Consider the following 12,396-nt stretch of genomic DNA (forward strand, 5'->3'; position numbering starts at 1 on the left):
CTTTCCTACCCTTCCACATACTGACATACCATTCCAGCTTAGCACTGTCTCCCATTTAAACGCCTGTTGTCCTTACTCTTCCGTCGCCAGCTGGAAGCGTCCTTTTGACAGCTGTACTGTTCCATTTCTCTCATTTCTATTGGCTCTCTTCCTGACGTTCGGCTTTTCCAAATAAAGACGGGGTTGTACAGAATAAAGACTACACAGTGCCAGCCATGGCCAGCTATGTGGCATTGCCGCAACGGCTAGCTCTAGATATTTTTTGTATCGCGTGCAGTCCTACGTGGCCACTGTTTATCTTGATTCACACACACAATGGCTGATGATGTGGCAAATTAGGTGGATGATTCAGATAGCGTAGAATGCAAGATTGGCTTGTCTGGCAGTGTGGCTATAAAATGTGGGATGCTGCTCCGTCTTCCTCACACTGTAGAGTACAAGTTACTCCCAGAGCTCCAATGGCTGCTTCGTTGATCAAGTTCTTCTTGTTTAGCTTGTCTGCTATCGTTTTGGTTGGGTTAGTGAGTGCATCGAGCTTCGATGAGCTCTTCCAGCCAAGCTGGGCACTCGACCATTTCGTTTACGAGGGAGAGCAGCTTAAACTTAAGCTTGATAATTATTCTGGTCAGTTCCGTTTTCTTCTCTTTCTCCTTAGTGTCATGCTATGAGTTTTACACATTCTCAAGTTCTTACTAAAAACTGTGGTTTTGGACGACAGGAGCTGGGTTTGCGTCAAAGAGTAAGTATATGTTTGGCAAGACAACACTTCAGATCAAACTCGTTGAGGGAGATTCTGCAGGAACAGTAACAGCATTTTATGTAAGAACTAAAACTGGATTCAACAATGGGTTTTTTCAAGAATTTTTTTTCTACCTCCAAGTTTATAACTTTCTACTGTTATGTTATGATCAGATGTCATCAGACGGTCCAAGTCACAACGAGTTCGACTTCGAGTTTCTTGGGAACACAACAGGGGAGCCTTACCTTATTCAGACGAACGTCTTCGTGAACGGAGTGGGAAACAAGGAGCAGCGTATGAACCTCTGGTTCGACCCTACTAAAGATTTTCATTCCTATTCCATTCTCTGGAACCAACGTCAAGTGATTTTTCTTGTGGACGAAACACCGATAAGAGTGTTTACGAACAAGGAGAAACAGGGGGTGGCGTTCCCAAAGGATCAAGCCATGGGCGTGTACAGCTCCATATGGAATGCTGATGACTGGGCTACTCAAGGAGGAAGGGTGAAGACGAACTGGACACATGCTCCATTCGTGGCTTCTTACAAGGGTTTTCAGATTGATGGCTGCGAGTGCCCTGTTTCTGTGGCTGCGGACGAGAATTTCAGACGATGCAGTGCAAGCGATAAGGGTTATTGGTGGGATAAACCAGTGCTGTCGGAGCTGAATTTGCATCAGAACCATCAACTGATGTGGGTTCGGGCCAATCATCTTATCTACGATTACTGCACAGATTCTTCGAGGTTCCCTGTTTCCCCTCCCGAGTGTCACCACTGAACAGGGGACAGTTGAAGCAGTAGCAGTGTTTTTTGCTTATTTGGAGCAGTAGCAGGTTTTGGAATTTCACTCAAGGAAATAACTTCAACGCAATGTAAAAAGAAAGGGGAGGGTGGGAGAGAGAAACATGAGCTCCATGTTCAGTGATTGTCCATTACCTATAAAAATATAGTCTTTTGGATAAAGATGCAAAAATTTGTGTTAGCGTTAGAGAGAAATATTAATGCCGGCGCAACAATTTTATGTCAACATATGTTATGGGATTGAAAAGGATAAAAAGCTAGCATTTGTAATTTCAAAGGAAAAAACTAACATTTGTAATGTCAAAGGAAAAAACTAACATTTGTAATGTCGGCTAATTTTTCAGTAATTAATATCTATACACGCTTCATCAACACCACCATAATTACTAACATAACCAATCCCATGAAGGATGCTGCTACAGTAGTCTTGTCTATGGGTATTCCACTGGCATTGTGCTTTTCATCCCCAAACTCTTTACCAAAAAGGTTCTGGATGAAATCAGACATATTCATCACCATTTCTGTCACCTTAAGCTTTGCATTCTCCACGTGCAGCTTTACATTCTCCATAAAAACCCCAAAGCCATTTGCAGAGCTTCGAGATGATTTAGCAGTACCATCCTCCTTAAAAGTGTTATTAGTTGATTCCTGATCTCCATTATCTCCAAATGATTCATTCTCATTGTCCAAGTCCATATCATGGGGATAGGAACCGGCTAGAGAACACAGGAAGAAAGATGAGGTTGAATTCGACATTCAAACAGTTTGCTGAGAGAATCGTATAAAACTAGCAAAATGAATATATTCTTACTTGTCTGCTGAGTTTGGAAGAACCGCACAATTTTCTCATTTTGCATCATGGCATTCCACACATTTTTGTCAGTGGCAAGCGAAGCAACAATATCCTAGGTTTTAAGGAAAAATATAAAGTAAAACTGTTAGAAACATGAGCCAACACTTTATACTGTTTAAGAACAAGTGTTCTCTAGTTGAGATTGCCCTTGTTACCGGCAACTCTTGAAGAGCAACCATATATCCATTTTGCATAAAAATGGGAATACCAAATGTATACACAACAGGCATGGGAGGATTAATTACAAATGCCAGTATAGATGACATCATGCAGGCAAACAACCTCATCAAGCACTGATACTCTCTAAGACCCCTGACATACTGGACATGGAGCCCTTTACAGTTCAATGAAGTTAAACAAACAAACATGCTAATTGGGGGGACAGAATAAAGGAGAAAGAAAGATACAGAAGATGGGGTGGGAGGGGGGGGGGGATTGGGATGGGGAAACCTGAGAAGAATCAGACAAAGCAGGGGAAGATGGAGAAGAACGCTCATAAGAAGAAGATAGGAGGGAGGCTGCAAGCATACAAAGCTCAACTTTACTTCATTTTTTTCTATTCCATGCTCAATAAGCTCATTGTAAGTGTTTAAATAACAAAAGCGACATACTTCAATAAGGAAAATGACTATTTTAGGACTCACTGGTAATTTAAAACTAGCCCAAAAAACCTGATCCTACTAGGACTCTTTTTAGCTATTTAAAACTAACTAAAAACTGATCCTAGATATCCTACCCGAACTAAAAATCTGATTACATAATTATCCCCATAATGTATTTGGCCTTAAGCAAACATCTCCCCACCCCAACCCAATATAAATACTTTAATACCCCCATCATGGGAAGAATAGGCAGTCCAGATTTTCAAAATATATGCTTTGTGCAATCTTATAGAGCTGTTCCTACTGTCTTCTCCACTCAAGAGAATTTCTGCTTAGTGTCATGTTTAGGCTGGTGGGTTTGGCTGGACCAATAGACTCCTTGATGAAGAGAAGCTAAGGAGGTTCTACAAAGCTCTCCCTTCAACTAGTTTGAAGATGATCAAGATTCTTCTTCAAGTTTCAGGAGCTAAAGAGGCTGCTCCCATTGAAGACTGCAATTCCATGACAGAATCTTCCAAGGGATAGAAGGAAAAAAAAATTTCCTGGTTAATTTTCTGTCAGCCATATCCAGCAATTAGATCACCTACTCCTTTTGACCACAATCCCTCCTCCATTAACAATACCTTTGATGCAAGCAACGGCAACATGAGACCCACTAAAACCCAAGAAGTCACTTCAACGAGTTTTCCCCAAACCAGATAAAGTAAAAAAAAATCTTGCACAATTGACAGTTACCTTTTTCAGCTAATTCAACCACAGAACCTCCTGCCAATGGTTTGCTACACAACCACTGATCTAGCTTCAATCAACCACCGGAACCCTAAAAATCCAATGAATCTATATTCTTCAAACAGAAAAAACCTGTGATTTTTAGTTCCAGCCATTCTAACCATCAGAATTCATTCATACTTAAAGTAAAACAGCCACACACACCATTCAATTGATCCCCATCACAGCCTTAATCTCGATTTGAAACCATAAATTCAATTCCACAAACCCCCTACTTTTTAGAACTTCAATTCCAGCCATCAGTTTCTATCCAAATCTCCAAACTTCCCCTTCTCCAAAACTCTAGCCCTGATTTATCTGATTCAGCTGGTTCTGTTTGAGATCATGTTAACTAGCCCTTGGTCCTAATTAAGGCTACATCACCTAGACTTATCCTAAGTTAAGCAATTTGGTCATGAATCTGCATCAGAGCCAGGCCCAGCTGTAGAAAGCATAGATCCTACTATGTTGTGTGCTATCCATCCCACTTCTCCTTATGAAAGGAAACTAGTACAAACATTCAAAATGAATATCCCAAAAAAGCTCAGCAGACAATACAAAGAATTTAAGAACCATAATTTGATCACCATCATATTGCATCAGTAGAAGAGCCTCGTATAATGAAATACAAAGTGGATTCAGTTGTTAAAATATACCCATGGAGGAGCATAAATTGGTTATCAGATTGAACCAGTTGAATTCGTGTTTCCACATGATGACTTCAACAATGTACCCCTTATCTATGTTTTTTAACCATTGGATCATGGTCTGACCGATGAAATTCTAGGATCAAAGATCTGTGCTGATGATGCACTGGAGACTCTCCTGTTTTTTTTACCAGAAACAGAAGAATAATGCAGGAGGATGATCACCTACATTGGATGCGGTCTGATACCTTAGTTTGGGCCTATCTTGACAGGTAAGTTTTGTTATAGTTTTCGTTTTAAGTGGTTTTATAACGCAGTAGGCAGATTTAGTATTTTTAATTAAAATCAAATAGCAAACCAATTCCAGTTGCCAGATAAGTTTAGAAGTCCTGTTTTCTTTTTAAATGCCTTATACGAGGTCCACAATAGGTGTAAGAATATTATTCTAGTTTTCATTTAAATGAATAGTCCCAGTCCCACACCACTAACCCCCCCCCCCAAAAAAAAAAAAAAAAGAAGCCCAATCAAATGGAATGAAGTTGGTTTATTTTGGTTGAAACTGGTTTTGGATTATTCTCCCTTCCCAAGGTTCGTCTGCCCACAATTCCGATTCTCATTCCTCTGAAACATCTTATTCTGTTGGCTATTTCAATGCTGGGGCAATTCCTTGTATTCCAATTCTCATTCCTCTGAAACATCATATTCTGTTGGCTATTTCAATGCTGGGGCAAATCTGATACACCTCACAATCTGGAAAATAATTTGCCTAGCAACCTGTCTGCATCAGCAACTAACAACCGTTTGGGTAATGAGATTGCATCAGGAATATGATAAGAACCTCCATAATACCATGGAATTAATCGGATAATCTTTCCCTTACAAACACTGCTTCTCCTTCCTTCTACCTCACCAACAATGTCACAACCCCCCCCCCCCAAAACACACGCACACACAGAGCAGCTCAAGGACAACCCAGGAATTGAAGAAAACTTTATCAGAAGCACTTGGTTAATATAAGAATGGTTATGGTTAACACAACGCTGCAATACAATGTATCTCCCTATCTTGAATCATCATCTGAAATGCCCCCAAAACCAGAGGTTCTTTCCCTCTCCTACGAGTCAAGCTCGCCTCAACACTAAAACAAAATTCTCATCCCCTACACAAACACCCTCTTCCCCCTTTATATATCCCTAACACAATCCTAACCAACTAATTCCCTTACTTGGAGTTGATGCCCTACAACTCCCTAGTACTCTATGCTTATCGTGTGCATCCCTTAAAATTGGTCTCCTAGCAGAATACAAATACACTTATTTTACATCTAAACAGAAGACAGCAAACAACAAACAGTGAACCTACAATAGACCAAAGGAAAATAAATACAATCAATGTCACCAAAGAGTGAATTTACATCAGCTTAAGTAGCAATAGTGTTAGGAAAATTCTTGATAAAATGTGCAAAGAAAATGTAAATGTTATGCAAGCTTTCTACTGGGAGGAAGGGATAAGCATTATTCAGAAGAAACATGTCCACACATGTGAAGCACCCTAGAGGATAATGGTCAAGGTTTCAAGTTCATCCACCCAAGAATGGTTATAATTCTGAGAAAGGAAACGAATAAAACATCCAATGAATGATATTCCTCTTATTAAAGACAATTAGGATTAGTAGAACCTGGACTGCAGAACTCTCGTTCAGCAACACAAATGCCTGCAGGGCATGTTTTGGTGGAACGGCTACTGCATTTCCTTCAGCAACACAATCTTTTGTTTCCAAACCAACAGTAGAATTTGGCGAAAGATACACCCTAGAGTGCCAAAAAAAAGAAAGAGTTATATACGCCTTCACCTATGATACAAAATCATGTTAATTTGCTACTCAATAATTCAGTATAACTAAAGTTAAGATAGCCTTGGAACTTCTCAAGAGATTTACACATAAAGTAGGAGATCCGATCAGATATTGAAGCACAGAATTTCCAAATAACATAGAATTCATCTAAAAAATACCTTCCTAAACATTCCTAAAGGATGCATGTCAACTATGCCACCACTATATTTTTCCCCATCCTATTCAATTTTTTTACAAAGCCATTTAACTATCTATAAAATTGAGATCAAATGTTTACTTAGACTCAGCTCTGCCACTAGGGTAGGGAAGCAAGACTCCTTGAACATGAAGGTTATTTTTTAATGATGAAGATTGAGATAGTGTAGGAAGCTGTTATTCCATATCTGTCAATGAATTGTCTGGACACAGTCCATAGGGCCACTTTTGTATTACAGTTGCTTAACCCTTATGGATCTTTGAGGTGTCACTCCTTTTTCATTGACATATTACACTACATCATCTATTAGTATTTTTCTTACCTACCAAAAGTCCCTCCTGAAAATACAACTTACAGCATGCACCTCCATCCCATCAGTTGGGCCTCAATTGCCTCCTGAAATCTAAAGGTGGCCTTGGGTTTTGTAGGACTATGTAACTATAATGCCACAAGCCTGCTAAAATTCATATGAAAAATCGCCACCAAGGCCTTTGATATCCTTCTCTGGTACCTCTAGTTGTGATTTGGTAGGTAAGTTGGTATTCAATGCTATAATCTCTAACTTATGGTGGGAGTGGAACCTTAAGTGATGGACATCCAACTCCAGATCTATTGACTCAATTTGAAAAGCCATATGTTCTGATGCTTTTGTTAGGCTTCTGATGCTCCTCCCCCCCCCCCCTGCGGTTCCTGAAGCTCTATGGAACAGGTTGATTTTTGTTTGCTGGGGTCTTAGATGATAGATCTTCCTTCTGACCTTCTAGTCAGATTTAACCCCCCACCCCTCTTTTCTTCTCCTTATTTGCCTCATGCTCTAGGCTAGTTGCTCATAGGAGTCTTAGGACCTTATTGGTTGGTCCTCCCAACTCCCACCCCTTTTCCTTTCCCTCTTGTACATTCTCTCTCCCCATAGGGGGTTCTTCGGTAGTGAATTCTTTATTCATCTAAAAAAACTTACAGCATGCACATTCATTAATCTATGTCTAATCAATTTCATTACCACCATGTTCAGCTATTCATGTTTTCAAAATTCACAGCCTAAAAGTATCCATGGAACATTGAACTTGGCATAGGTTAATTAATAAGAGCAAGCACAAAAATTGACATAAAACCTTATACAAGAAGTCGACACATAAGAGCACATGCATAGCTCCCAAAAAGATGTATCCTATTGTTTATTATTCATTTTCTTTTTCCATCTTAATACTTAAGGTTAATTATCTAAGTACTGCTCTCCCTGTCTCATGTTTTGTTTTTAGTTGTCATATTATCATCAAAATCAGGTTTAGGAACTGTCGTTGCTATCTTTTACTAACTATAAGTTGGAACCAAATGTGTTATCACGAGGTAGAAACTAAGAAAATAATCACACACAACATGGAGAATTTATATGTGGTTTAGCATGAATGACTACATCCACCCAAGAAAACCACAGAATTCATTAACCCAAGAAAAACCCTAAAATCACTTTCCACTTCAGGATGACCCTTGCTTATGTTTGGGGTTTTCCCTGAACAGAAGATATAGGATACCCTGATCAATAACAACGACAGTTTTACCTGTGACATATACCAACACAATAACAATTATGAGGAACACTACAGCAAACAAAATATAATAACCCAATACCGAATGGGGTAAAAAAAAGACAATTCAATATGTAAAATGCAATTCATCTTCCGTTTCCCACTTTTCTAATCTCGTTTCTTCAATTTCATTATTCATTTATCTTTGGGGGATCTCATTTTCCCTAGTTTATTTTGAAAAGATCCATGTAGCCAAAACCGTGTGCTTGGGAAAAGGTTGCGTTGTTGTATTTAAAATAACAATTCAGTACATCCACAATAAAATAAAAAAAGCCGTTTCGTCTTCAATCACAAAAGATTATTTCACTAGTAAATCAGTAAAACCCAAATATGAAAGCAATTCAACACAGAAAGTTCCATAGCGCATAACGAAAAGCCAAAAAATTTCGAATTTTTAATGAGAAATATAAGAACTAAAGATGCAGGAAAGAATTTACTTTTCTAAGGCATCTTTCAACTCGTCAGTAGCCTCTTTGGCTTCCTCCTCTGTTGGAACTCCACCAAAGACTAATCTTCTTCGCGTACAGATAAAATCTTCATCTAAATCTTCATCATACTCAGCAAATTCCCAATCGTTGTCCCATAAATTCTGACCAGCAACGCACCTCCCTCCTTCTGTGTTCGAAGAGGAGATAATACAATCGGCAGACTTGGAAACGTTTTGGGAGGTCTTTGCCATTGACTGCCCCACAGCAGGCACAAAGTGAGCAGCTCGCATACCACCGCCATTAACGCCAAAAGTGGCAACCTTGGCTGCAGCTCTCATGACACCTCCTCCGCCCATGATTAATCAAATCTTAGCTCCTCAGGAGATCAAGCGAAGCTAATTCTGATAAATCCTTCTAGAGGTGAGGTGAGAGATTTTATACCGAAGCTTACGCTAAGAATCTTTAAATTAGGCAGTTTATAAATTATTATTTTTTTTCGTAAATTCCGTTATATTTTTATCGTATCCAATTTTATTTTATTTTTAAATGAACCTTCAATTTTGGTATTCATAATTGGAAAAAAAAATCCAGAGCTAGAACTGTGCACAGATTAACATATATGCTAAATTATTGGCTGAGATTTAAAGTTTGATTTTAAATTTAAAAAATTCAAAATAGTCTTGTAATTTTTTTTTGTTTTCTCAATAATTCAAAATTTAGATTCAACGTGAAATGGGTCAACAACGGTTAGGGGAGATAAATCTTATCCTACTCCGACAACGTAGGCTAAGTTGTATTCAAAATTCTATCGGATAAGTATTATAAATTTTATGAAACTCTATTTCAAGAACTTAATAAATATAAGACACCTTTGGTGTTAATGCTGGAGAGAACAATACGGGTTCAATAGTTTTTATAGGATTAAAGCCTAAATAGATAATGCTTTTCTTCCTGATCAAGTAAAAGTCTTGCTTTATATTTAAGTTATCTTAGTCAAGATACGTTGGATGTTTAATTCATATAAAATCTACTATATATTGATATCAATTGTAAACATATTTAAAAAAAATTATAATTTATAAATCAATTGTAAGTCTCTTGATTGAGGTATTTCACGACACACAACTCTTAGTGCAGTGTATTGTATCAAAAACATAGATCCATATTTTGCTTACGTTTTGAGAAAGGGAGAGAAATAAAGAAAAGTAAATGAATAATAGAAAAAAGAGAGGTTTCTAGAAGCAAATATGATTCTATTCCGACGGTTTGGATTTAAGTTAGCCATATGGGATCATTCCTCCACCACACTCCGTGGTTCACTTGGAAAAAAGGGTTGTAAAAACGGCTTTAGCTCAAGCCGAGAGAACTGGCGGAAGTGAAGTCGAATTTGTTTTGGAAAAAAGTAAGTAGCGCACGTTATTCGAGAAGAGAAAAAAAAAGGCGCTTCCCAAGTTAAAAGCTAAGGTCCGCTCAGCAGCGGGAAGCTTATTATTCATTTTTGAAGATTTAATTATTCTCTTTTCTTATTTGAAAATTCTTCTTCTGTTGAAGAATACTGATGGAGATAGAATGTTGAAGATTCGATCTGAAGGAGAAGACTCCTAATGCTAATTCTGAGCATATGATAAAAGATTTTTCAAAACCGAATCCTGTGCTTCCAAGGTACAAGAAACTAAAATCTCCACAAAGGATAATCCAATTAAAGAAGATTGGAGGACATGAGAGGTTCTATCCATTGGATTAAAGCTGTCACTCTAATTAATTTATATTATGGTTTTCTCTACTCTCTCAGGGATCGGCCAACTGGCTGGCTAGCTCATCGATTGATCCCCATCTAAATATAAGATTCATGAGATCAATGCTTCAATTTAAGGTAGACACCTTGGACCCATTTAAATTTTGTAACTTATAGCCATTTGTATAAAGCTAACTTGGAATCCATACCTTGACGATATGATTCTGTGGTTCATGAACTGTCCAATGGATCAACAAATGAAGAACAAAACAGGGGATGGATCTTAAGATGCTGCGAGGGTCGATGGGCAGATTGGCATGCGTCACATCCATAAAAAGGCTAACTTGAATTAGGGCTTCAACTCTTTATGAATTAGGACCTCAAATGCTAAGTAGGTGAACTATTGCTAGAGTATGGTACGATTAAACTTACTAAGGTTAATATCCTTAATACAAAAAATTAGGTGTATCAAAATCGGGACATAGGCTATTGGCCAAGTTTTGTGTTTCAGTGGCAAAATAAATCAAACGCTTCTTCTTCATTGCACAATATCTCAAATAGTCGAATATTAGAGAGTTGTGCTTGGTTTATTCTGTCCTTTAACCCAAACAAGAGTGCATCTTTGTACTTGCTACCTTAAGTAATTTTAACCTTTTTCTTTTTCATATTAAAAAAAATAAAAATTAGTACCTCAAATAAAAGCAGTATAAACTTTTCTCTTCTTGTGCACTCATTCGAAGCTTCCTGAATGGTTTCTGTAGTCATTTTCTCAGAATTTAGGTAATGTTTCATATTAAGACCATGAGATGTTGGCTTTTGCTTAGTTTTATGCAATATCCATGATGCAGCTATAGTTTTAATTTTTGGTAATGTTAGAGTTAATCATCATACTCGTTCTTTTCCCAGACAATATTTTTCCTAGGGAAATAAATTTTACTTTACATAATAATATATGTATTTATCTTACAAATTAACTCACAATGGAGACATCACATAAAATTTGAATGACATGGGCAAAGCCTTTTCTTATATTTAAATTATATGCAACAACACTCTCTAAGGATGTAGTTAGGTGCGCATAAGCTAACCCCGGCGAACCGCATTTCTGTAAAAAAAAATGAAAATCTTATTAATTTTATAGAACATTCATGCTATTAATGCTTTTACTTTCCATACTCATCTCCAACAACCAAATATTTGAATAGATCAAGTAATCAAGATACTAATTTCAACAAAGGGATGCGCCTATAAGTGCAAGTTTGGCCTCAATTGCTTGAACCAACTTCAGCCCGCTGTGAACCCAAATTGGTTTGGTTCCAAAATCCTAGCGCTCATGGCAGGTCAAGGCTGGCCTTGGACTAGGACTAAGGACAGGTTAGAGTTGAGAGTGACCTATCCCAACTCACCCTACCACCATGTGGGGTAATTTTGGTAAATTGCAACATCTATCATATTGATAATGGAATCTACAAACCACTTCTGTAACCTTGATTTTTTTTTTTTTTTCTCCTTTCCTTTCACTTGAAAACTTCAAAATAAATTAATTATTTTTAATGATGATCGGGTACGAGATAAACATATTAAATATAAAATATGTAATCAATCATATATCTTATTAGGAATAATGGACATGTAAAAACTTACCCATTCGGTTTCCTCCAACATCTCATTTAACGGTTAGCTTTGAAAGCTAACCTTTGCATTAAATTTCTTTTTGGTATTTTTCTAAACATTCTACTGCTCTAGTTTTTTACAATGAAAAATATTTACATACTTGAAGAAGACTATAAATCATTTTTCTTTCCAAATATTTGCATAACTTATAATTTAACTCATCATGCAAAAAATGATTATAAAAGTGAAAACATAAAGCGTGTGATATTAGAATATTACTGGCTAGCTATCATGAATTCATATTTTATGATTTCATGTATGCTGCAGAAATCTTAATAATAGGTGACTCTTAGTGAAGAGGTAGAGTTTGACTCTCCTTGGTAGTATATGTAATATGTTCCACACTTAATATATATAAAATCATGAATTACATAAAATAAAAAGAAAGAAAAATAAAAGATTGGTAGTATATGTAATATGTTCCACACTTAATATATATAAAATCATGAATTACATAAAATAAAAATAAAGAAAAATAAAAGAAAATCATTTTCACCACTTGTCGATATTGTTA

The 12,396-nt window shown here is 37.1% G+C and overlaps 2 protein-coding genes across 2 annotated transcripts; one reads left to right on the top strand and one right to left on the bottom strand.

Annotated features, from left to right (window-relative positions):
- Positions 1 to 405: 405 nt before the first annotated feature.
- On the top strand, positions 406 to 1,795 carry LOC149004414 (xyloglucan endotransglucosylase protein 6-like). The gene is made up of 3 exons (XM_089168301.1): positions 406 to 624; positions 719 to 819; positions 913 to 1,795. The coding sequence occupies exons 1-3, from the start codon at positions 459 to 461 to the stop codon at positions 1,513 to 1,515; spliced, it is 870 nt and encodes a 289-aa protein (XP_089024427.1). The 5' UTR covers positions 406 to 458; the 3' UTR covers positions 1,516 to 1,795.
- Positions 1,796 to 1,798: 3 nt separating this feature from the next.
- Positions 1,799 to 8,904, bottom strand: LOC149004415 (Uncharacterized conserved protein (UCP012943)). The gene is made up of 4 exons (XM_089168302.1): positions 8,483 to 8,904; positions 6,087 to 6,219; positions 2,350 to 2,443; positions 1,799 to 2,254 (listed from the first exon to the last, which is right to left on the bottom strand). The coding sequence occupies exons 1-4, from the start codon at positions 8,827 to 8,829 to the stop codon at positions 1,893 to 1,895; spliced, it is 936 nt and encodes a 311-aa protein (XP_089024428.1). The 5' UTR covers positions 8,830 to 8,904; the 3' UTR covers positions 1,799 to 1,892.
- Positions 8,905 to 12,396: the final 3,492 nt, after the last annotated feature.

Source organism: Hakea prostrata, chromosome 9 (assembly GCF_041222555.1).
Source record: "Hakea prostrata isolate BN-2017 chromosome 9, UWA_Hpros_2, whole genome shotgun sequence".
Lineage (NCBI taxonomy): Eukaryota > Viridiplantae > Streptophyta > Magnoliopsida > Proteales > Proteaceae > Hakea > Hakea prostrata.